General features: G+C 40.8%; 1 protein-coding gene across 3 annotated transcripts in view; it reads right to left on the bottom strand.

Moving 5' to 3' along the window:
- LOC137332306 (protocadherin gamma-A11-like) overlaps positions 1 to 27,542 on the bottom strand; it is a 182,120-nt gene that overhangs the window by 107,473 nt on the left and 47,105 nt on the right. For all 3 annotated transcript variants that reach the window (XM_067996018.1, XM_067996020.1, XM_067996019.1), the window contains exons 2-3: positions 24,397 to 24,455; positions 21,684 to 21,769 (exon numbers count right to left, since the gene is read on the bottom strand). In XM_067996018.1, the coding sequence (XP_067852119.1) occupies positions 21,684 to 21,769; positions 24,397 to 24,455 (145 nt within the window). The remainder of the gene's footprint in view (positions 1 to 21,683; positions 21,770 to 24,396; positions 24,456 to 27,542) is intronic.

The raw sequence follows: 27,542 nt of genomic DNA, 5'->3' as shown, positions 1-27,542 counted from the left end.
TCAACTTTATTCTGAGTTAATTCATTTTTTTAATCCATCACTGTGGCCATCTGGTAGCAATTTCTTGCACTCAGAAAATAGCCTTTATCAGTGTTCAGAACTGAAATGAAAAATCATTAAATCTCATTATCTGAGTGTGTCCATTTGAATTATAAAATTTATTTCAATACTTGATTATTTAGACCATCTGTTAACTAATCCCTTGTGACAAAAAGAGTTAAATTAAACTAAAACAATGCTAAAGTTATCGTGCCGATAAAGAGCTGAATATCTGGGATTGGGAAGAGTTCAAAAGGATCGAATGGGATTTTAAAGGTGCTGGTATATCTTGTAGAAGAACTTTGTGTTTAGAGAACACATCTCAATTATCTATTTAAAAAATTATATTTAGAAGAATATTCCTTGACATTTTTGTCAAATTTAGTTCCCCACAATAAAGACTTGGGGCTCAATTTTAGACGTAAAAAACGGGTGGGTGGGGGGTGGGGGCCATTGAAAATTGCCACCATTTCAGACCCACCCCCCAACCCGCCTCCAACCCGCCCATTTCCGGTTTTCACGGGGACGGGACGAGTGGCGGGCGGTCAACCTGCTCCCAAGAGGCGGGTCGGGCCTTAAAACCTTTAAGGATGCTTCAGCCCTCCATTTTTCACTAATTCCCGATTTCAACCCCGGGGGGCCGGGATTCCCGAGCCTGCTGTTTTATGCCTTGTGAAAGGAGGCAAGAATGCCTGAGACTAACAGATAAGTGCCTAGAAAGGCACAGCTTGTGGGCCCGGAGGAGCAGGAGTGCTTCCCCCATGCCCAACAAGCCTACTTGCACTGACCCCCCGCCCCAATCACGGACTCCCCCCGTCGCGGACCGCTGAACCCCAATCGTGGACCCCTGACCCCAACCCATTCCCCCAACCCCGATCCCCCGAACCCTGATCCTCCGACCCCGATCCCAATCCTCCGACCCCAAAAGCGACACCAATCCCGATCCTGGGACCCCGATTCCGAATCTCCGACCTCGACCCCAATCCTCTGACCCCAACCCTGATCCCGATCCTCCCTCTCAATGATTGCAGACCCCCGCGATGACCCCCAATCCCACCCCTCCGTGACTTACCCCCAGTCCCATCCCCTATGACTCGTGATCCCGGTGCCCACCTATGCCCACTTGTGCCCGCCTATGCCCACCCATGTCCCTTGCCCACCCATGCCCCTTGCCCACCCGTGCCCCTTGCCCACCCATGACCCCCGTGCCCCCCACCATCCAAACAAACAAAGACTTACCTGCAGACTTACCTGAAGACGTCCTCTCCCTGGCAGGTCTCCCATCCGACTGAGACCAGCCTGTCAATCAGCTGGTCAGTCGGACGGGAAACCGAAAAAAAAAGATGTCCCTACGTCAAAATTGTAAAGACGTCAAATTGGACCCCCCCGCCCCCTTCCTGGCTCCGTTTTAAAATTGAGCCCTTGCTATTTCTTCACATGGGTAAGGGTATCAAGGGATATGGGGCAAAGGCAGATAAATGGAGTTGAGGTACAGATCAGCCATGATCTAACAGAATGGTAGAACAGGCTCAGGAGGCTGAATGACCTACTTCTTTTCTTATGTTCCTATGTAAGAAAGCTGACATTTTTTAAATATCAGGAATCAAATTTTTTAAGAAATGTGAAGAAATATTTTTTAAGTTTTTGTATTTTAAGTGGACATTGTAGGATTACTTTGAGAAAAGAATTACTCCCTCTAAACAATTTGTCTCCTTTACATTTAAGCAAAGTAACAGTGAAGGATTCGAGAAGGAGAGAGAACAAATTGATGGGAATTATTAGCTGGCAAGTTGCTTTTATTCTTCATCTTTCGAAAGCAAGACAGCAACTTCTTGCTGGTCAGATTGAAAAACCATATTTTGCAGTCTTGCTGTGTTTGAAAATAGTTTGCTAACTAACTTGGCATTAAATTACTGCTTCGGTTATCAATTCTGAAATTGTCAGTTTTGAGGTACTGAACAATCAAAGTGGCAATTCTATTTCGTTTTTACTCTTGGGAATTCAGTTTTCCACAAAGAAGCAAAAAAAATCAAAAGAAAACAAAAACTTTAATTTATATAGCTCCTTTCACCTCCTCAGAAAGTCCCAAAGTGCTTCATAGTCAATGAATTACTTTTCAAATGCAGTCACTGTTGTTATGTAGGCAAATGTGACAGCCAATCTGCACACAGCAAGGTCACATAAATAGCAATAAGATGAATGACTAGTTAAATGTTTTTGTTAGAGTTGGTTAAAGAATATTGTCAAGGACACTGGGAGAACTCGCTACTATTCCTTAAAGAAGTACTGCAGGATCTTTTACCTCCACTTGAATTGCCAGACAGTAACCTAGTTTACCATTTCATCCAAAAGATGGCATCTCATCCAATGCAGCAGTCCCACAGCACTGCAGTGAAGTGTCAGTGTAGATTATATGGTCAAATCTGTAGTGTGGTTTGAACCCATAACTTATCATCGAGGAAACACTATACTGTCATGAAGTTTCATTGTCGTATTATCATTCAGATGCACGTTCATAACTTCAGGCCATTTATAATTTGATATAACTTGTAGTACTGGTAGTACATTTAGCTGTGTGATATTAATAACAAATGTGTCAACATATTTACATGAAATTCCTTTTTCACTAACTTAGAAAAAGATATTGAGCCATCAATTTAAATAGAGTTAACAGCCAAATAAAATAGAGAAATTTCATATGACACATTAGTGCACTCATCATTAATATTGCTCAGTACAATTTCAAACCTCTAGACATAGAAAACATTTACATGCTCAAAGTTATTAACAATTTTAAACAAATATTCAAAATTGACACTTTTTTCCCCCTGAATTATTATTGTAACAGCAACAGTGACAGGATAATAAAAGCTCAAATTTCATGAAGCAAAAAGTTCCTTCATAACTCTTGATGTCTAAGTTTATATAAGGTAACAAAGTAAAAAAAATGCATTATTTGCATCAGAACATTTCTTTCAGCACTTACATTAATATAGTCGACAGAGATGGTAAAATCTAGGTCTCAGTGCTGTACTTCATGAAATGTTACAAGAAAATCTGAACATGCTGTTGCTATGGTAACTGGCAAGGTTGTTCTGAACTATTATCTAAAAGATGTAAATTCCCTAAGTACATGACTAGACAATACACCCCCTCTTAATAACACTGTGTCAACAGAGACATGGAGCTCGATTTTAAACATAAATTGCGGGGGGTGGCGGGTTGCAAAAATTACAGAAAAGCAGAGCGGGTTTGGAAGCCGGCTCAAACCCGCCGACTTCCGAATTCCCTACAAACGCACCTGTGTGTGCGCAGGCCTCCCGAATCTGGAAGACCGGAAGTCTCGCCGGCAATTAAAGCTGGTGGGATGATAGTTAAAGAACCAAATGTACCTCATTGAGGTACTTAAGGCACTTTACTTGTGTCCTATTAGGCAGTTAGAAGATTTTTAGCTTACCACAGCTTCTGGTTCATGCCTGGTGAAACCAGGTGTGAAGGGCCAGATCAGGCAAAAAGAAACAAAATAAATTACATAAAAAACCATTGCACGAAGTTAAAACACAATATCAACCTACCTTTTCACCCTGCTCCGATGTCCGATATCTCCCTCTCTGATCTCCCCTTCTTCACCCCCCGCTGATGTCCCGCCGATCTCCACCTCTTCACCCCGATCTTCCACTCACCCACCCCGATCTTCCCCTTCCCCCCACCCCGATCTTCCCCTTCCCCCCACCCCGATCTTCCACTCTCCCCCCCCCGATCTTCCACTCTCCCCCCCCCCCCCCCGCTCTTCCACTCTCCACCCCCCCCCGATCTTCTGTTCCAGCGCCGGGTGATATCTTGTTCTCTTTCTCTCCCCCCCGACCCCTCACATTGCAGCTCCTGTCGGCAGCCAGCCTGTCAATCAGGCTGACTGCTGGACGCGAAACCCAGAAAGAAGTTTAATCACCATCAATTACGTTACGATCACGTCGGAAACGGTAAGTTTTGTTTATTTGGGTTTGTCACGTGCACCTTCACCCCCCCGCCCGCTGCCAACCCACAACCATTTCAAAATTGAGCCCATGATTTATTTCCTGCAGTGTTTCTCATAGCTTTAACGAAATCGAGAACATTCGAGCCCTCTTCTTATGCTTTATAAGATGTGGAATTTAACAGCTAAACAAGGATTCACAATTTTTCCAAATTGCACTAAAAGCAGCTTGCTTTCTTTTCATATGTATTATTTTGAGAACCTGCTCCACCCTCCCCTCCTTTCCTGAAGACTGAGTAGTTTTTGGCCACGGTCCCACAAGCACTGACCACCACTCATGCACTTTACCCAAGTTTAAGATCACTGTAGCACAACTAATTTGGACACATTACACCAAGCTTCTGGATGGAGTAAACAACAGCAGGATAATATACTAAGCCAGGGTGATTCGATGTACTGTAAAAATGTTTTACTATTTCCCTTTTTAATTTTTTAGTGCTTTCAATAAAAAACTATATATGGAGTCAGTGAAGATGTATAAGAATTTTATTGTTCCCTTGATCGTTCTGGATTCTAATTTAATTATACTGTAACATAATATACTTTGTTTAATTTGAAACATTAAGTAATTTATTAACTGCTATTGATTAAGCAAGTCTAAATGACCAAACTCATTGATTATTGCACATATCTTTTAAGTGTCTTAGAAATATAAAAATAAAGATTAATATTCAAAACTATTAAAAGAGCAATGTGAAAGAACATGTTATGTTCTGTGCATAGTAAGTGAACAAACTAAACTTTTAGTGCAAGATTTAACTTTGTAATAATCTTCTGAATAATTGATACCATAGTGACGATTTTTCACCTGTTGCTTGTCTGTTTCTTGCCTGAAAAATGGGCAGCTGGCAGCGGGCATGTGGCAGTGCCCAATCGGTGGGGGGGGGGCATCTTGGCTGCCCCTTAAATTCCAAGGCCTGCCTGATGCAATTCTCAGGTGTGCCTGTAAATGGGCACATAGCACTCCTGCCCAAAACTAGCTCCTTAACATATGCCAATTGGGGTGCTATGCCAGCTACAAATTTGTGGAACATGCACTGTGCATGCTCCGCCCATTTGTATCAAGTGGCGAGCGGCCTAACCAGCCATCCTTAAAGGGACCACTGGAGCTCGCTCCAAAATGGCCTGGAACTTTTTTGGGGAAAGTTTTAGGGGGCCAAGAGGAGCAGGGATGCTTCTCTTCGCCCAACAGAAATAATGCGACCTGTTACTGGTTGCTGAGTGGGTCTCCCTATCCCGCCTCCTTTTACCAATGATGGCTGGCTCGGCTAGTCCAGGAGACTCTGGATTTCTCACCCTGCCCTTCCCCCCGCCCATGTGAGACGCTGCCCACTAGCCCTCATTGAGGGCAATTTTAACTTTCGGCGATGGTGTACAATAGACGAAGTCAATGGAAAGAAAATTTGAGTGGGTGCATAATGGATGGCCCATCCTGTAACACCTGTTTCACACCATCACCAAAAGTTAAAATTACCCCCATTTGGTGCTCGGCAGCTCTCCCGAATTACGCTGATGAGGCCCAAACCTAAAAAATGGTTCCTGTTTCCCGATGTCGGCTTTAGGCGGGCAGTGGGGCTGTTCCACCAAATTCATGCCCATTCTAGACAGTAGATGAAAGATGCCCCCCTCCCCCACATGTGTCTCATAGTGCCACAAAAATTCTGATGGGCTCACAAGGAATGAAAGTACTTCTCAGTACGAGTTTGCAATTGGATATTGTACAATTTTTTTGAGCAAAATGGGATTATGTGGAAGCCCGGTAGAATCATATGTAAACACGCTAGCCAGATGATTCTGAACATAATAGGCCAGGAAGACTCCTGGTCCATTCTGAGTTAGTTGATCTTAGCTGGGGTAGCAGTATGGACACTACAATAAGACTGAATGCCCCGGGATGGGCAGAGAAAAATCAACAGGATTCCCATTTCTGAGTGCCTGCAAAGTGTGAATGTGCGGATGTTGGATAAGCAAAGGGGGTAGATTCAACAAATCATGCCCTCACGGGCCACAATCCATCGTCCTCATGGTAGAATAGGCTGATTACATTCACAGCTCAGTTTGTCCCATGAAGAAGGGAATATTCCAGTGGATTATCAATACCCAAGTCAGCATACATCACCATCAATCACTGCCCTTGAGACAGATAGGGAGGAAAACAGCATAAATTGGCAAGAAAGTTTTTTAAAATTCGTTCATGGGATGTGGGCGTCGCTGGCAAGGCCAGCATTTATTGCCCATCCTTAATTGCCCTTGTGAAGGTGGTGGTGAACCGCCTCCTTGAACCGCTCAGTCCGTGTGCTGAAGGTTCTCCCAAGGTACTGTTAGGTAGGGAGTTCCAGGATTTTGACCGAGCGATGATGAAGGAACGGTGATATATTTCCAAGTCAGGATGGTGTGTGACTTGGAGGGGGACGTGCAGGTGGTATTGTTCCCAAGTGCCTGTTGCCCTTGTCCTTGTAGGTGGTAGAGGTCATGGGTTTGGGAGGTGCTGTCGAAGAAGCCTTGGCGAGTTGCTGCAGTGCATCCTGTGGATGGTACACGCTGCAGCCACAGTGCACCGGTGGTGAAGGGAGTGAATGTTTAGGGTGGTGGATGGGGTTCCAATCAAGCGGGCTGCTTTGTCCTGGATGGTGTCGAGCTTCTTGAGTGTTGTTGAAGCTGCACTCATCCAGGCAAGTGGAGAATATTCCATCACACTCCTGCCTTGTGCCTTGTAGATGGTGGAAAGGCTTTGGGGAGTCAGGAGGTGAGCCAATCGCCGCATAATACCCAGCCTCTGACCTGCTCTTGTAGCCACAGTATTTGTGTGGCTGGCCCAGATAAATCTGGATATATTATAAAAAGATAGTTAAGCAAGGAGCTAAAGGCAACAACCCAGATTCATTGGTTACATAATGAGTATACACTGCTTAATTTTACTCCTGTGGTTTATCATTTTTTTCCCCTTTTTCCTTGCTCTTCTTGTTTTATGCCTACCCCACCTGAGTGTACTCACTTGTACAAGGGTACAGTCTCAAGGACCTTCTAGATATCCTAGAGCAATACATCCTGGAAACAAACAGGGAACAGGCTATTTGAAATCTTGTATTATGTAATGAGACAGGGTTAATTAGTAATTTACAGTAAGGGATCCTCTGGGGAAGAGTGATCATAATATGATAGTATTTCACATTGAGTTTGAGAGTAATGTACTTAAGTCAGAAGCTAGAGTCTTAAACTTAAATAAAGCCAACTATTTAGAAATGAGAGGTGAGTTGGCTAAGGTAGATTGGGAAATCAAATTAAAGGGTATGATGGTTGAAAAGCAATGGCAAACATTTAAAGAAATATTTCAATATTCTCAACAAATATGCATTCCATTGAGAAAGAGTAGTAAGCCTGAGGATTGGGAGAGTTTTAGAAACCATCATGGGACAACGAAAAAATTGATGAAAAGGGAGAAAGTAGAATACTAAAGTAAACTATTAAAAAATATTAAAACGGATTGTAAGAGCTTATCGAAGTATGTAAAAAGGAAGAGACTAGTAAAAGTAAATGCTGAGGCTGGAGAAATTATAATGGGGAATCAAGAAATGACAGATGCGTTAAACAAATATTTTATATCTGTCTTCACAGTAGAAGGCACAAAAAAATATCAGAAATAGTGGGAAACTAAGGGTCTAATAAGAGTGAGGAACTTAAATTAATTAATATCAGTAGAGAAAAAGTACTTGAGAAACTAATGGGATGAAAAGCCGATAAATCCCCTGGATCTGATGGCCGACATCCGTAGGTTCGAAAAGAGGTGACTGCAGAGATAGTGGATGCGTTGGTAATAATCTTCCAAAAATCCCTAGATTCTAGAACGGTCCCCTTGGATTGGTAGGTTGCAAATGTGACCCTGCTATTCAAGAAAGGAGGGAGAGAGAAAACAGGGAACAACAGGCCAGTTTGCCTGACATCGGGAAAATGCTGGAATCCATTATTAAAGAAGTGGTAACAGGGCACTTAGAAAATTATAATATGATTAGGCAGAGTCAAAATGGCTTTATGAAAGGGAAATCGTGTTTGACAAATTTATTAGAGTTTTTTTGAGTAACGAACTAGCAGGGTTTAGATAAAGGGGAACCAGTGGATGTCGTATATTTGGATTTTCAAAAGGCATTCAATAAGGTGCCACATAAAAGGTTGTTACACAAGATAAGAGCTCATGGGTTGGCAGTAACATATTAGCATGGATAGAGGATTGGTTAATGGACATTAACAGAGAGTAGGGATAAACGAGTCATTGTCAGGTTGGCAGGCTGTAACTTGTGGGGTGCCGCAAGGATCGGTACTTTGGCCTCAGCTATTTACAATCTATATCAATGACTTAGATGAAGGGATCAAGTGTAATGTATCCAAGTTTTCTGGCGATTCAAAGCTAGGTGGGAAAGTAAACTGTGAGGTGGACACAAAGAGTCTGCAAATTGATATAGACAGGTTAAGTGAGTGGGCAAGAAGGTGACAGATGGAATATAATGTGGGGAGATGTGAGGTTATTCACTTTGAATAGAAAAACAGAATATTTTTTAAATGGTAAGAAACTATTAAATGAGAGACTGAGATGGATAGATTTTTGGATTCTAGGGGAATCAAGGGATATGGGGATCAGGCAGAAAAGTAGAGTTGAGGTCGACGATCAACCATGATCTGACTGAATGGCTGAGCAGGCTCGAGGGGCCATGTGGCCTACTCCTGCTTAGGAGTTAGAACATAAGAACATTCTTATGTTCTTATCTCACCTCAGTAGTCACTCTAGGTATCCGAGTCCATGTATTGCAAACGTGAGAGGCATAACAGGGGGCTTTACCTAGTCCCTTACCCAAACCTCCACACGGGCATAGCTTCAGCAGGAGTCAATTGATAGTGTTTAGCAGTGGGAACCCCTGCTACTATTTTCTCCTCCCTAGCCTAAGCCTCTTAGGCTAACTTAGCACATCTACTGTTGCTCCTGCAGAGATCAGTATATAGAATTATTTCTGTTCTTTGTGTCATTTCCTCCTGTACTATTGTTTATTATTGTCACAAGAACCCTTTCTGGTTTTGTAGGCCCTTTTCATGTAACCCCACTATTTAAAAAAGGAGCAGCGTCTGCATGGTACATTGGCGAGACCATGCAGACGCTGCGACAACGGATGAACGGACACCGCGCAACAATCGCCAAACAGGAGGGTTCCCTCCCAGTCGGGGAACACTTTAGCAGTCAAGGACATTCAGCCACCGATCTTCGGGTAAGCGTTCTCCAAGGCGGCCTTCGAGACACACGACAACGCAAAATCGTCGAGCAGAAGTTGATAGCCAAGTTCCGCACCCATGAGGACGGCCTCAACCGGGATCTTGGGTTCATGTCACGCTACACGTAACCCCACCAGCAAAAAGGGGGAAAAAATTTATATGTTTTTTAAAATTCTCTCTCTCTCTCTGCCATTTTAAGTTTCTTTCTGCTTGCCTGTGTAAAAGACACAATGTATATCGAGTGTACTGGGACGTTCTGTTCTCCGTGACTGGCCTGTTTGAATAACAACGACACCTTTTGATTGGTGTGATGCTGTCCCAACATCGTATAAGATATGCGATTTGAGAACCTTTTCATTCAATCATCTGACGAAGGAGATAATCTCCGAAAGCTTGTGATTTTAAAATAAATTTGTTGGACTATAACCTGGTGTTGTAAGATTCCTTACATTTAAAAAAGGAGGGAGAGAAAAAACAGGGAATTACAGATCAGTTAGCCTAACACCAGTGGTGGGGAAAATGTGAGAGTCTATTATAAAGGATGTGACAACAGAACACTTGGTAGGCATTAACGGGATTGGACAAAGTTAGTATGGGTTTATGAAAGGGAAATCATGCTTAACAAATCTACTGGAGTCTTTTGAGGAGGTAACTAGTAGGATAGGTTAGAACCAGTGGATGTGGTGTATTTGGATTCTCAGAAGGCTTTTGATAAGGTCCCACACAAGAGGTTAGTGTGCAAAATTAAAGCACATGGGATTGGGGGGAATATACTGGCATGGAGTGAGAATTGGTTGACAGACAGGAAGCGGAGAGTAGGAATAAACGGGTCTTTTTCCGGGTGGCAGGCAGTGACTAGTGGGGTACCGCAGGGATCAGTGCTTGGGCCCCAGCTATTAACAATATATATCAATGATTTGGATGAGGGAACTGAATGTAACATTTCCAAGTTTGCAGGTGACACAAAGCTGGGGTGGAATGTGAGTTGTGAGGAGGATGCAAAGAGGCTCCAATGTGATTTCGACAAGTTGGGTGAGTGGGCAAGAACATGGCAGATGCAGTATAAAGTGGATAAATGTGAGGTTATCCAATTTGGTTGTAAAAACAGAAAGGCAGGTTATTATCTGAACGGTGATAGGTTGGGAAAAGGGGAGGTGCAATGAGACCTGGGTGTCCTTGCTGTGGAGGGAGTGCTACGAAAGTTTACCAGACTGATCTCTGGGACGGCAGGACTGACGTACGAGGAAAGATTGGGTCAACTAGGCTTATAGTCACTAGAGTTTAGAAGAATGAGAGGTGATCTCATCGAAACATATAAAATTCTAACAGGACTAAACAGACTAGATGCAGGGAGGATGTTCCCAATGGCTGAGGAGTCCAGAACCAGGGGTCACAGTCTCAAGATATGGAGTGTGCCATTTAGAACCGAGATGAGGTGAAATTTCTTCACTCAGAGGGTGGTGAACCTGTGGAATTCTCTACCACAGAAGGCTGTGGAGGCCAAGTCATTAAATATATTCAAGAAGGAGATAGATATATTTCTTAATGCTAAAGGGATCAAGGGATATGGGGAAAAAGCGGGAACAGGGTACTGAGTTAGACGATCAGCTATGATCATTTTGAATGGTGGAGCAGGCCCGAAGGGCCGAATGGCCTACTCTTGCTCCTGGTTTCTATGATTCTATGATTCTATGAATGTAGATGAGGAACTGACAATAAGGTCCATTATCTGATTCTTATTTTTTCAGGGCAAGAATTTATGAATTTGATAGCGGTATTGGTAGAAAACGAAATGCTGATAAAAAGGAAGCATTCTATCCAGACTGTGGCAGAGCATGTTAAATTAAAGCTGTTTTCGCAGCCATTACACAGCACTGCAGCCACACTCATTGGCTGCTGCCAGCAAACAGTGCGTGTTCTACATCACCTCTGTTTATTTATTTCTGCAGTACTCCAGTATAACTGGCAGAGTAGTTGAGTATCTTAGTCATATCCACTGTTATATGAAGTAGTAACATCACAATAATTAAGAGAATAAATCATCGCTTCCCCTTTCTTTCTTCACTTGATAATTCAGTCTAGCCTTTTTTTTACTGTACTGCCACAGTTAGGTTCTGCAAAATGTACAAACGGCCCTAGATAAATAAATCAAGACAGAAGTACCCCCGGCTATTTCACTTTTAAATGAATTACAATAGTACTAATTCAAATCTGATTGCAAGGAAATATGTGCCTGGTTTCCTGAATTCTTTAGGGTATGGCAAAGGTTTACATCACAAACAAATGATTAATATTAGTGAAATGTTACCAGAGAAACAATAAAAAGAAAACTTATATTTCAGTTTGAAACTGACTTATTGCTATCCTTGGTCGGATCACAGAGGAAAAGAATAATCAGATGGCATCTAGATATAACCAACTTGCTACGTGACCCAATGCTTTCTTGAGGCCTGCTGGCAGTTTCCTATGGCTTGTAGTAAGGTGGTTTTACTGTTAACAACAGGAGCAAATTCAGGTTACTTATATTGGTAAAAAAATAACACTGGGTTACCATTTGTGGGAACATTGAACCTGTACAGTTCTGACAATTTTTGATTTGTTTGCAAATTTTGCAACATTCAGCTTGTCAGAGAAGTATTATCACACTTCATTACAGTGTGCAGTCTACTTCAGTACAATAGCTTGTAAAGGGAGGATGGCTAAAGAGATCCCTTTGTCATAACTTATTAATATTGAAGTTAATGTCGATAATTTAATTGGCTTCCTCCACTCCTGCTGCTGTTCACTAAATGCACAACTCTAGAATCATAGAATCATAGAAGTTACAACATGGAAACAGGCCCTTCGGCCCAACATGTCCATGTCGCCCAGTTTATACCACTAAGCTAGTCCCAATTGCCTGCACTTGGCCCATATCCCTCGATACCCATCTTCCCCATGTAACTGTCCAAATGCTTTTTAAAAGACAAAATTGTACCCGCCTCTACTACTGCCTCTGGCAGCTCGTTCCAGACACTCACCACCCTTTGAGTGAAAAAATTGCCCCTCTGGATCCTTTTGTATCACTCCCCTCTCACCTTAAATCTGTGCCCCCTCGTTATAGACTCCCCTACCTTTGGCGAAAGATTTTGACTATCGACCTTATCTATGCCCCTCATTATTTTATAGACTTCTATAAGATCACCCCTTAACCTCCTACTCTCCAGGGAAAAAAGTCCCAGTCTGTCTAACCTCTCCCTGTAAGTCAAACCATCAAGTCCCGGTAGCATCCTAGTAAATCTTTTCTGCACTCTTTCTAGTTTAATAATATCCTTTCTATAATAGGGTGACCAGAACTGTACACAGTACTCCAAGTGTGGCCTCACCAATGCCCTGTACAACTTCAACAAGACATCCCAACTCCTGCATTCAATGTTCTGACCAATGAAACCAAGCATGCTGAATGCCTTCTTCACCACCCTATCCACCTGTGACTCCACTTTCAAGGAGCTATGAATCTGTACTCCTAGATCTCTTTGTTCTATAACTCTCCCCAACGCCCTACCATTAACGGAGTAGGTCCTGGCCCGATTCGATCTACCAAAATGCATCACCTCACATTTATCTAAATTAAACTCCATCTGCCATTCATCGGCCCACTGGCCCAATTTATCAAGATCCCGTTGCAATCCTAGATAACCTTCTTCACTGTCCACAATGCCACCAATCTTGGTGTCATCTGCAAACTTACTAACCATGCCTCCTAAATTCTCATCCAAATCATTAATATAAATAACAAATAACAGCGGACCCAGCACCGATCCCTGAGGCACACCGCTGGACACAGGCATCCAGTTTGAAAAACAACCCTCGACAACCACCCTCTGTCTTCTGTCGTCAAGCCAATTTTGTAACCAATTGGCTACCTCACCTTGGATCCCATGAGATTTAACCTTATGTAACAACCTACCATGCGGTACCTTGTCAAATGCTTTGCTGAAGTCCATGTAGACCACGTCTACTGCACAGCCCTCATCTATCTTCTTGGTTACCCCTTCAAAAAACTCAATCAAATTCGTGAGACATGATTTTCCTCTCACAAAACCATGCTGACTGTTCCTAATTAGTCCCTGCCTCTCCAAATGCCTGTAGATTCTGTCCCTCAGAATACCCTCTAACAACTTACCCACTACAGATGTCAGGCTCACTGGTCTGTAGTTCCCAGGCTTTTCCCTGCCGCCCTTCTTAAACAAAGGCACAACATTTGCTACCCTCCAATCTTCAGGCACCTCACCTGTAGCGGTGGATGATTCAAATATCTCTGCTAGGGGACCCGCAATTTCCTCCCTAACCTCCCATAACGTCCTGGGATACATTTCATCAGGTCCCGGAGATTTATCTACCTTGATGCGCGTTAAGACTTCCAGCACCTCCCTCTCTGTAATATGTACACTCCTCAAGACATCACTATTTATTTCCCCAAGTTCCCTAACATCCATGCCTTTCTCAACCGTAAATACCGATGTGAAATATTCATTCAGGATCTCACCCATCTCTTGTGGTTCCGCACATAGATGACCTTGTTGATCCTTAAGAGGCCCTACTCTCTCCCTAGTTACCCTTTTGCCCTTTATGTATTTGTAGAAGCTCTTTGGATTCACCTTTGCCTGATCTGCCAAAGCAATCTCATATCCCCTTTTTGCCCTCCTGATTTCTCTCTTAACTCTACTCCGGCAATCTCTATACTCTTCAAGGGATCCACTTGATCCCAGCTGCCTATGCATGTCATATACCTCCTTCTTATTTTTGACTAGTGCCTCAATCTCCCGAGTCATCCAAGGTTCCCTACTTCTACCAGCCTTGCCCTTCACTTTATAAGGAATGTGCTTACCCTGAACCCTGGTTAACACACTTTTGAAAGCCTCCCACTTACCAGACGTCCCTTTGCCTGCCAACAGACTCTCCCAATCAACTTCTGAAAGTTCCTGTCTAATACCATCAAAATTGGCCTTTCCCCAATTTAGAATTTTAACTTTTGGGCCAGACCTATCCTTCTCCATAGCTATCTTAAAACTAATGGAATTATGATCACTGGTCCCAAAGTGATCCCTCACTAACACTTCTGTCACCTGCCCTTCCTTATTTCCCAAGAGGAGGTCAAGTTTTGCCCCCTCTCTAGTCGGGCCATCCACATACTGAATGAGAAATTCCTCCTGAATACACTCAACAAATTTCTCTCCATCCAAGCCCCTAATGCTATGGCTGTCCCAGTCAATGTTGGGAAAGTTAAAGTCCCCTACTATTACCACCCTATTTTTCTTGCAGCTGTCTGTAATCTCCTTACATATTTGCTCCTCAATTTCCCGTTGACTATTTGGGGGTCTGTAGTACAATCCTATCAAAGTGATCTCTCCCTTCTTATTTTTCAGTTCTACCCATATGGACTCAGTGGGCGAACCCTCGGATATATCCCCTCTCACTACTGCCGTGATGTTCTCCCTAATCAAGAACGCAACTCCCCCTCCTCTCTTACCTCCTGCTCTATCTTTCCTATAGCATCTGTCATTTATCAACATTTATATGTGTATATTTTATACTAATCATAATTCGTGTCACCCTTGGCTCAGTGATAGCACTCTCACCTCTGAGTCAGAAGGTAATTGGTTCAACTTTACTCCAGAGATTTGAACATATAGACTGCCAGTTCAGTGCAGCACTGAGAGAGTGCTGCACAGTTGGAGGTTGCCATCTTTTTACAGAGAATTACATAGAATTTACAGCACGGAAACAGGCCATTCGGCCCAACAAATCTATGCAGTTGTTTATGCTCCACATGAGACTCCTCCCATCCTCTGCCCTCTCAGATGTACATAAAAGATCCGAAGATAAGGGGCGTTCCCATGGTGTCCTGGCCAACATTTATCCCTCAACCAACACCACCAAAAACAAGTTATCTGGTTGTTTATCTCACTGCTCTTTCTAGGAATTTGTTGGGAGCAGATTGGCTGCTGCGTTTCCCTATATTGCAACAGTGACTATGCTTCAGAATACTATGTTGGCTGTGAAGCACTTTGGGATCTCCATAGCTTGTGAAAGACTCTAAGTAAATGCAAGTTCTTTATTTTCCTTCTGTATAATTTGCTGATAATTACTGTCTTTCTAGCTCTAGCATGGACCTCTGTTGTTTCATTTTGATTTGATTGAATCTTTGAAGAGTCCATGCTCAATAGTGAAAATTGCAAAAATTATCAGTCATGGTTTTGTAGATGTACGTGCATTTATGTGTAAAATAACATGTGGGGCATCAGTGTTGTAGAATGGAATATTATTTTCCCTTATGGCAACCAGTATCAAAATCAAACACTCTTAATATCAGGAATAACATTGGCTAGCTGCAGGATGAAGCATCATCTACACTATCCCACACTAAACCCTGAGCCATCCCCCATCCCCTCAATGGCTCAAGAGGGCCTCTAATTGCACTAGTGTGACCTTCAATTTCTCACAACAGCAATCACTGAACCATCTCTCAGTGAGACTGCCAATTTAATGTCCATTAGTATTGGATTGTGGATATTCCGTGTGATGTATCCTCATACTTACAGGAGCTGATTAATGCTGGCCAAATTTATTTTAATTAGGGATCATACAGCCAAAGAGCAAAGGTGGCTTTCATCCCATGGCATGAATATGAAACTGCCTTCAATGTAAATATCACTGTATAAAATTAATCTCTCACAAGGTTACTAATATAAATACTTAATTGCTAGTTCAAGATAAACAATATATAGTGTCATCTGCAAAATCTATATCTTTTTGTGCAATAGTTAAAATGGTATTTAAAAGGATTGGTAACAATTCGCACTTAGATATGTGTCCTCAACCTCTGATGTGTTGGTGTCCCCAACCTTTATGCCTTGCCTTTTTTTTTGCTTTTTAAAGTGGTTTAATCTTTTAGTATGTTGTTATTGTAGTCTGGTAAAATCTATTACTTTAAATTTCCACATGTTAATTTTTTGTAACTATTAAATCTTTCCATCTCAAACTTCAGCCAATTTGTCCAGAATCATGCCCACGATAGTTGCGTTGAAATTGCCCAAAGTAATTTCACTTATAGCCTGTAGAATAAATCTGGAGAGGAAACTGTCATGCAAACTGATTGGGTTGGAGGTGAACCCAGGTCCCACTGATGAACTGGCAATGTTCTCAGCTATCGTTGCATTTCTTCCTCCTCAACAAAAAAAAATGAATTCCATCATCAACTGCTATATAGAAGTAAAATTAATGCTTACTGCTTCAATTTGACACAGTGACCAAAACTGCTATACAGTAATAAATCCTTGTGTTTATCATTTTATGGCAGTAGCATGCAATTTAATGCTTGCTTTGCAGGAATTGAAATGTGCAGACTTTATTGTTCTACCATGGCCAATCTTGTACTTCAAAAAAAAATGTAATTTCAAGCTTAGATAAAAATTATACTGATTCTACGTTAACCTCGAAAATTCATTTGTTGTGAGTGGAATGTCTGAATGAAATACTAAAACTCTCTTGAGGGAATTTTAAAATATTAGGCAATTGACTTTGGACAGAGTAACAAGCTTAAATTGAGTAATGGAGAATATTAGTGTATTAATCTTATTCATATCATACCAATTTAAATGATAATTGCTAGAAAATGATACACATAATATGTAGTAAAATGACTTAAGAAAATTCCGGCCTAGAGATTCATCGGTGCCGCGCCTGTTTTCCAGGAGTGAAACAGGTGCTAAAGTGTTCAATATGGTGTGCACCGCACATTCTGCGCCACAAGTGCTCCGCCTGCCATATTGGTAAGGATCCTGTATAGGAGTCCAGGGACTATGCCTGGAACAGGCATTAGTTCCCTTGCTCATGCAAATCAGGTCCCCTTTACAAAATTTGTTAGTGACTGACTGAAGTGTGCACAAGTCAGTTTAACCTCAGTGGTGGGGAAACTTTTAGAAACGATAATCCAGGACAGAATTAACAGTCACTTGGACGAGGGTGGATTGATTAGGGAAAGCCAGCATGGATTTGTTAAAGGCAAATCATGTTTAACTAACCTGATAGAGTTTTTTGATGAGGTAACAGAGAGGGTAGATGAGGGCAATGCATTTAATGTGGTGTATATGGATTATCAAAAGGCGTTTGATAAAGTGCCGCATGGTAGGCTTGTCATCAAGATTACGGCCCATGGAATAAAGGGGGCAGTATCAACATGGATACAGAATTGGCTAAGGGACAGGAAGCAGAGAGTAGTGGTGAACAGTTGTTTTTCGAACCGGAGGGAGGTGTACAGTGGTGCTCCCCAGGGGTCATTGCTGGGACCACTGCTTTTCTTGATATATATTAATGACTTCGACTTGGGTGTACAGGACACAATTTCAAAATTTGCGGATGAGGAAAAATCTTGGGAGAATAGTAAACAGTGAGGAGGACAGTGATAGTCTTCAAGAGGATATAGACAGGTAGGTGGAATGGGTGGACACGTGGCAGATGAAATTTAATGCAGAAAAATGCAAAGTGATACATTACAGTAGGAAGAATGAGGAAAGGCAATGTAAATTAGAGGGCACAACTGTAAAAGTGATACAGGAACAGAGAGATCTGGGGATATATGTGCACAAATCGTTGAAGGTGGCAGGGCAGGTTGAGAAAACAGCTAAAAAAGCATACGGCATCTTGGACTTTATAAATAGAAGCATAGAGTACAAAAGTATGTAAGTCATGATGAACCTTTATAAAACACTGGTTTGGCTACAATTGTATTGTGTCCAGTTTTAGGCGTCGCACTTCAGGAAAGATGTGACGGCCTTGGAGAGGGTGCAGAATAGATTTACTGGAATGATTCCAGGGTTGAGGAACTTTAGTTACGTGGATAGACTGGAGAAGCTGGGGTTGTTCTCCTTGGAACAGAGACAGCTGCGAGGAGATTTGATAGAGATATTCAAAATCATGAAGGGCCTAGGCAGAGTAGATAGAGAGAAACTGTTCCCATTGGCGGAAGGGTCAAGAACCAGAGGACATAGATTGGCAAAAGAACCAATTGTGACTTGAGAAAAAACTTTTTTACACAGCGAATGGTTAGGATCCGGAATGCACCATCCGAGAGGGTGGTGGAGGCAGATTCAATCCTGGACTTCAAAAGGGAACTGGATAAGTACTTGAAAGGAAAAAAAATTGCAGGGCTACAGGAAAGTGTGGGGGAGCGGGTTCGCTCTTGCATAGAGCCGGCGCGGACGCGATGGGCCAAATGGCCTCCTTCCATGCTGTAACCTTTCTATGATTCTATGATTCTATTCTATGCACCTTGTTGCTGCGCTTAGTATTCTCAGGTGCTTGACAGCAAAAAACAGTGGTCCTGCTGTCTCCTGAAAGGTACATTTTAAATGCTTTACTTACTGTGTTGTAGAGCCAGGAGGACACCTTTTACTGTCTTGGTCGGCATCAGTGCCGACTGAACTTCGTTCTTCCCCAGCTGGCCGGTAATAAGCAAATGAGGCCACCGAACCAATTTCACGTGATGCTGCCACCAGTCCCATTGGGTGTGTGCAGCGCTAGCTGCATCAGGATCACACCCCATATCGGGCATGAACCAATTTATAGGCCGCCTTGTTCTGAACTGGCCATTTATCATTTTTGACCCATGTACTATAAAAGTAGAATCTAACATTTTGTAAAATATCATGAAATCCATAATTAAAATATAATAATGCTTATTTTTTGATAATTTTCTTTCTTTGGGAACTTATATAAAATTTTTGACTAATCTGCACAGCACAATGGTAGCAGAAAGAAAGTATCATCAGCAACAGTGAGAATAAATTTAGGAAGGTACAGGGCAAAGAAATTGTCTTCTAATACAATGGTTTCTCATTTGTGATGTATACCACCATCACCACTCCCCCCACCCCCAAACAACATTAAATATAGATGCTCAGAATATTGGTGATGGCCATTGCCCACCTGGGAACAATATTTTCCATAACAGGAAGCAAAGGCTGTAAATGGTATGTTGGGTGGTGAGGGTATTCCGTAAGTGTGGCTTGTTTCCTTGTCCACACATAGAATCAAACTGGGAGATGAAATTACTCTCAGCAGTATTTGTGACAAATGTATTTGTGCATTCAATTGAAATTTCTTTGTGAGATGCTTAATGTAAGAAAAGTAAAAAAAGAAAGAAAAACTTGTATTTTCAGGATGTTCCAAAGCCCTTCATGGTCAATGGATTAATTGTGAAATGTTGTCACTGTTTTATAGGCAGTTTTGGAGCTAATTTGTGCAGAGCAAAGGCGCATAAGTTGAAAAATGAGATAACAACAGGAGAATTCCCCTGCTCTTTTTTAAATAATGCCATGGGATCTTTTACCTGAACAGGCAGACAGGGCCTTGATTTAATGTCCCATCTGAAAAGTGTTAACCCATTCACTTTAAATAGGTTAATAAATGCTTTAAAATAACACACAAAAGAATTTCATACATACAAACAAATAACACCATGAGCAATTTTCCCCCTTAGCAACCAAGGTAAGTTTATTGGATCAAAGTGAGTCAAGCCTATTATTGATAAATAGATTGATAAGAGAGGATTATTGTTGGGTCAGCTGCAGTTATTATGAATGTTAATGCAGTCAAACTTGTACTTTTTGGGGATCGTATAAGAAGTGAAACAGTGGCATAGATTCTCATACTGCTGCATTCGGTGTTGAATTTTTGCTGCTACAGGTATTAAATTGCTGGTTTGTAAACAGCATTAAATTTTAAACCTCTAATGAAAGCAGCACAACTGGCCTTTCCCATTCAGCACTGTACTTAATACTGAATGTCCAAAGGGCATTTACTACATGTTCATATCCATCATTTCATATCGTAAATGGTCTATTCCCTTCCTGAAAATACACTCATGGTAAAACTTCCATTATATATTTAAATGGAAGATTGCAATTAGATTCTAGGCTTTGTGATTTTTGGGCTTCCACTATAGGTTGTAATTTACTTTTAAATGCCTCTGGCAATCCATCTGTGTATTTTGAGAGTATGACTGGGATTGATAATGTGTATAAATGAAAATTGATGGAACATTAAGAAGAATGAAAAGTTGAGTTCCTATTACAGGAAATAATGATTTCAGAAATGTTCTAAATTTGAATTTGAAAGTTTTGTCAAGTGCTTCCGGTGTTTTTATTAAGTCAGTGCAACAATAACATTCAGGTGGAAATGATATAATTGGACTTTATAACAGTTTAACTGGTGGTAACACCAAAAGTTTGACACCTTAATTTGAGACTTTGAATTTCTTGCAAACAATTACAAATAGCACATAATCCCCTTTGATGATAGCAGTCCAAATTAATCTACTGATGGCTGCAGGCAATATCTGCACATAGAGAATGGCTTTTGGAAAAGGGAAAAAATAAACCTATTATAAGTTAAATCGTGCAGAGAAAAGCATTCCAATATGAAAAGGATTACTGCTACATCAACAGTGTAGCAACATTTAATGACATTTTTATTAACAACATGGAATTGTTATATGCTTGCACTATTTTGCCTTTTCAAATATATAACTTGTTTCTGTGTCATATTTTACTTTCCTATAGGTTTATAAGTTTATAATGCAAGTGATAAAAATAAACACAAAGAATCTATTTTGGTAAAAGATATATTTTGCATGCATAATAAAAGGCATCATATTGTCATTATTTTAATATTACTGTGAGCTATTGACATAACCAATGATTCCAGGATTATCATTATGCATGTGATTTTCTATTTTAAATCTTATAGGGTGGAATTTCTGCTTTGGACGCAATGAATCTTGAACCGGTGTAAAAGATCGCGGAAAACAGGATGGTGATGGTTTTGGGCGCAACTCACTTATGTTTAAAATTCTGCAATTTTTTGCGCTGGTTCGGCCAATTCTGCCCATATTGTGCTGATATAACTGACGTAAATGAGTGGAAACGTTACCCCTATTTATTTTACAGCTTTTGAAAGAGTGATATTAACATTTCTCCACAAACACTTATTATTTTCTCCTATATATAGCTTGGATTTCTTTCTGAATTTTTAACTTCCCTCTGAACTATCTGAGCATTTTAATTTACTGATATAGAAATAAGCCAGTGCTAATTTCTGGACAGCACATAAGAGACAATTAGAAGCAATGGTATGCCACAGCTCAATTTAAGGATTGTTTGAGTACTGCAGATTTGACTGAGGACAAAAGAACATTTAAAAATGTCAAATGTTGCTTGATTTGAATAACCATGAATGAAGTGTATCTCCTCTCCCAGTGCTCAAGTAAATATCTGTCCCCCCTCCCCTACTCCCCTGTAAATCTAACACTGACCTGCTGCTGACGTGATAGCTGTGTGTCGTCTGTTGAATTCTCGTTTAACTTCATCCTGGGTCATATTTTCTTCCAAACATTGGGAACTAAAAAGAAATGAATAAGCAAGATTGCAATTATGAAATAGCTTCCTATGTCAATAAAAAGCATATGAGTGAATTTGCAGGATATTAATAGAGTCTTTTGCTAACTCTCTCATTATAATTATTATATCCCATCCAATGTTGTCAAAGACTTCAAAGTATGATATCTGTATGTTTAATGAATGCTAAGTGTGTTGTAAACTAAATTTCTTTTGTAATTTTCAAAGTGCCCAGTTTTAACATATATTCCCTTTAATCATGTTATGTATGTAAAACTGGTTTCATATAGTTCTAATATTGACTACTAGAAATTAGAATTTTTAAAATGTAAGAAAACTTAGAAACATTTTATTTTCATAGTATATAAATTGTAATTGAAAAAATAATTCTCAGAATTCTGTGCTTATTTTTTAGGTTTTCAATTCTACTTCTTATGAATAACAGAAATAATAGAACAAAAAATATTTTATACATAAAGCCCATTTCCTTTAGGGACCTTGAACAATTTGCTGTAGCATCATCTCAGGTTACTCAATCTCACAAAGACGACAAGCAAGTGCAGGTAACTGTCAGGCAAACTGCCGAGAAGACAAAACTTTAAAGCCTTGATATTATGTGGTAGGATAATAGCTAAAAATGCTTAATATATTCCTCTGCAATCCTCTCTCCATTACTTTACTGTAGGCATTAACTTATTTTTAAATAAAAGGATTAATGCCTCCATTAAAACATACAGAGGGATTTCAGACACATTAGGCAGTCATACCTATTATTCCATTCCTCAATTTCAAGATGTGTGCGATTACCAAACCCTCCAAGATCATTCGTGTAAATCTGGAGAATATTAATTGAACTTTACAATCCATGCTCATAACTCTGTTTATTTTCCATTCCAAGTGACTTATTCATGATCTCTCGTGCAGTTTTTGGTAATTTTTATCCTATACCCTTCAATCCCATTTTTAAATATGTATTTATGTTAATTAACACCATTATTTGGTTTCTCAGATGTCATTAAACTACACATACTGGCCTTAGACTGGTATGTGTAGAGTGTAATGCTCAATCAATAGATCCAAATTAGACTGCTGGCTGTAGCTTATACTCTGACAAGTAAGGAATGTATTATGCCCTGGTGGGCTAATGTTTTATGTTGAGGGAATGGGCAGCAGTGTCTCTACTCTACTAAGAAGAGAATCATTAAAAAGTTTTAAAAGTTTGCAGATGGTCCAAATTGCAAATTTATATTGATAAAATTAGCTTCACCCTGGGCTGGAGTTATACTATGTCTTTCGCCTCATGCAAAGCCCAAATAGTGCTACAGCAGCTGCTGGAGATAGCTCCTCAGCTTCATTGCACTTGGGACTCAGATTTTTTTTTATATTCTAGCAATACTGACACTTTCAAACTCCTCCTGGCTCCATGAAGTACTGCGGACTGCTGCCAGCCTGGACTCAACCCCCACTTCGGTTCGCCTCCCCCCTATCAAAATCTACCGGCCGGATGGCTTGGCGTCAGAGCTGGCTGAACATCCTAAGGCCTCAACTGGCGAGTTGCATTGGGACACCTGATTGGCATCTGCAGCTTGCCAGTTTTAGGCAGATGAGGCCCGAGGCACAATTTTCATCTGGCCTCGGGTTGGCGCCTTCGGGCGCAGGTTTGCATTGCGACGCCCCTTTTGTGCTGGTTTACGGCGCTACTCAAATTTCTCCCCCCTTTGAGTTACACTGAGTAATACTGGCAGCTCTGCACTGTTCTCAAATGGAGAAAAGCAGAGAATGCCAGTGAAATTTTGAATGTTGGTATGAAGCCAGCTAAACAAATAGCTCTTTACTAACATTAAAATATGCATGCAGTAACTTAAATTTTAAAGTTTAAATAATATGTTTTTACCAGCTGCAATTATCTGCAAGCGTGACCAAAACTGAAGCAGTGTGAGACTTCATCCTGTACGTGTCTCACATTTAAAGCTAAAGCCAGTATAAATGTACCATGAATAGTTGCTTAATATTTTGCATGGCACTGCCATACTTTTATACCCCACTTCACTTAGTCATATCTGCACTAAGCAATAATGCTTAAAACAGGCTCTCTGATTTTAAGGGTTACAAAGAAAAAGTGCCCTATAACCTCCTCCAGCCTGCAACCCTCCGAAATCTCTGTGATCCTCCAATTACGGCCTCTTGCGCCAATTTTAATCTCTGCATCAATGTCAGCCGTGCCTTCAGCTACCTAGCCCTAAGCTCTGGAATTCCCTCAATAAACCTCTCCGCCTCTCTACCTTTCTCTCCTCCTTTAAGATGCTCCTTAAAACCTACGTCTTTGACCAAACTTTTGGTCACCTGTCCTAATATCTCCTTATGTGGCTCGCTGTCAAATTTTGTTTAATAACGCTCCTGTGAAGCATCTTGGGACATTTTACAACATTAAAGTCGCTATATAAATGCAAGTTGTTGTTGACAGAAAATTAAAAACACTAATTTACACGTGACTAAATTAAGCTAACCAGCTTTGCACATGCATAATTAATTAATTGCATGTCCTAAATAAAAGAAATCTTAAATTTATTTCAGTATGGAAATGATCTATAGATTAATTTAAAAGGATGAAATAAAAATAAAACACAATACCTGATCTTTCCAACTATGTGAGGCTCTGAAGAACGCCAGTCTGTATTCAATTGCCCCACCTGTAATGTAGAAATAAATGTATAATTATTAATAAACTGTTAAAAAAGTTTGATGAAGAAAATAAAATGACACAATAAACAACACTACAATAACAACTTTTACCGGAGCTGTGCACTCTTTCATAAGATTAAGGCAGTGTGCTTGTTCCAACAGGACATGTGTGCTGGACTGTTGCAACTTCAATAACAGGTTTCTAGGTTCAAAATTCCGACTTCAATTTATAAACCTACTTACTGAGCAAGTTTAGCAGTTATTTGTTAGACCACTAATCAGAGCCCACAGAATGTATAGGTACATTGCAGGTACCATCTAAGAAAAGTAGCTGTTTTGAATATTGTAAATGCCTCTGTTATTCTGCTTTCCAGTCAGTCAAAGTACATGCATGAGTAACTGCATGTGTCAGCTGTGGCTCAGTGGTAGCACTCTTGTCTATAGGCCATAAGGTTGTGGGTGTGGGTTCAGGTCCTGCTCCAGAGACATAAGTACATAATCTAGGCTGACACTCCAGTGCAGTACTGAGGGAGTGCTGAACTGTTGGAGGTGCTTGTTTTTGGATGAGATGTTAAACAAAGGCCCCGTCTGCCTTCTCAGGTAGACCTAAATTATCTCATAGCACTATTTTGAAGAAGAGCAGGGTAGTTCTCTCTGGTGTCCAGGCCAAGAATGATCCCTCAATCAACATCACTAAAACAAATTATCTGTTCATTATGACTCTGCTGTTTGTGGGACCTTGCTGTGCACAAATTGGCTGCCGCTTTTCCTACATTACAACAGAGGCCACACTTCAAAAGTACTTCACTGGCTGCAAGGTGCTTTGGGATATCTGGAGATGGTGAAAGACACTATATAAATGCAAACCTTTTTTTTCTATTCATGTGAAGAGCTCAACTCATCTGCATCTGAATGCAGGTGAAATTTTTAACACTACTAAAGACCAGGTTGTCCTTTCAGCTAATTAATAACATTACAACTTTAAGGACAGTTCACTAGACTGTCTGGAAACTTTCAACCTTCGATTTTAAAGTTTAAAAAGTTCACTTTCCAACAGTTATTATTATACTGTAGACAGCAGCAAGCTGAGGCAGTATGAGAATATTTGCTTGAGGCAGTCTTACAACAGAAGCCAAAACTCACATTCAACCTGGTTTGGCTGCAGTAATGCTGCATGTTTTCCATTACTATGTAACTGAAACTTTTTTTCAGCAATAAAGAGTATAATTGCTCTCTTTGCACAATTCATAGAGCTGATGGTCAGAGAGTGACATTATTTGAAGCTTTGAGATACACAATAAAAAAAACTCAAAGTTGAAACAACAGTCGCCTTTTTTTCCATAGTATATTTTAAGTTCATGATTCCAACTAAGGTGACAAATTCAAATAAATACATGTGTTTTTAATATGAAATGGAATTCACAAACAATAAAAAAGAATGAAACAGTCTTGTGGGATTTGTGAATTTACACACAAAGTTTAGTATTTTCTGCTTTGCACCAATGCTAAACTTATAATGTAAACCTGGATTCAGGGTCTGACCTGACTCTGGAGCAGAGTGAGAGTCCCTGGAGGTGATTGTCTCACACCACCTCGATTGGACACTGCATGGAGTACAAATCCAGTGTGATGTTTAACCGGTTTTACAAAGTGCTCAGGATATTCATTGGATCTCCTGACCATTTTTACAACCTACCTTATTTCCTTTTTAAGGGTTGGAGAGCAAGGATTTTCCTACGCTTACACTCTAAATATTTAAGTTTCTAACTGTTGGGAGAAAACCTGCACATGTGTGTATCCAGCCACTTCCTGGGCAGGGCAGTTACATTTCAGCCATGAAGGAGCCAGGAAATGCAAACAGGGTTCTGCCTGGCTGGAACCCAAACTGTAGCTGCCTGACTCAAACAGCAGTGTAGATACATCCATGGTAGTGAGCTGGTTTGCAGCAGGCTTAGCTGCTGGAATGACCCTCTCCAAATGCCAACTTGGCTCAGTTGGTAACCCTTTTCTTTAAGACAGAAGTTATAGGTTCAAACCCCACTCCTAGACATGACCACACAATCTACACTGACACTTCTGTGTAGTATTGATGGGGTGCAGCATTGTTGGAGCTGCTGTCTGCTCATTTAGTGGACATAAAAGATCCCTTGGCACTACTTGAAGAGGAGCAGGGCATTCTTCAGCTATCCTGGTTAAATTTGTTTCATCAACCAATAACAGAAAAGCTGATTGTTGAGATTATTTGCTGTTTGTGGGACCTTACATGTGTACAAATTGGCTACCATAATCGCATACATAATGATGTGGAGATGCCGGTGATGGACTGGGGTTGACAATTGTAAACAATTTTACAACACCAAGTTATAGTCCAGCAATTTTATTTTAAATTCACAAGCTTTCGGAGGCTTCCTCCTTCCTCAATTTCTGCTCGACGATTTTGCGATTGAACCCGAACAATCGCCAGACAGGAGGGTTCCCTCCCAGTTGGGGAACACTTCAGCAGTCATGGACATTCATCCACCGACCTTCGGGTAAGCGTACTCCAAGGCGGCCTTCGAGACACACGACAACGCAAAATCGTCGAGCAGAAATTGATAGCCAAGTTCCGCACCCATGAGGACGGCCTCAACCGGGATCTTGGGTTCATGTCACACTACACGTTACCCCACCAGCGAACAAATGTTATCTGTTTTTAATACAACGGGTCAGTTGCTGTCTTTTCTATGTTTCTACCTCTCTATCTCTGTTTTTTTTTGTTTGTTGTTTTTTTTTGGTGATTTGTATATTCTGAGACCTTGCAGGTAACACCTGTATGTCTGCACACTGATTGCCTTGGCAACGGGCAGTTGAAAAAACTGTCTGTAATCACCAAGCATTGTTCTGTGAATTATAAATGCGATTTCATTTCGAGGATTTCATTTCATTCACCTGAGGAAGGAGGAAGCCTCCGAAAGCTTGTGAATTTAAAATAAAATTGCTGGACTATAACTTGGTGTTGTAAAATTGTTTACAATCGCCTACATAATAACAGTGACTGCACTTCTAAAATAATCTGTGATGTGTTTTAGGACATTCTGAGGGTGTCATAAGGTACT

This window comes from Heptranchias perlo, chromosome 14 (genome assembly GCF_035084215.1).
Source record: "Heptranchias perlo isolate sHepPer1 chromosome 14, sHepPer1.hap1, whole genome shotgun sequence".
In the NCBI taxonomy this organism is placed as follows: Eukaryota; Metazoa; Chordata; class Chondrichthyes; order Hexanchiformes; family Hexanchidae; genus Heptranchias; species Heptranchias perlo.
Note: the sequence above shows the minus strand (reverse complement) of the source record. Positions and strands in the feature narration are given on the sequence as shown.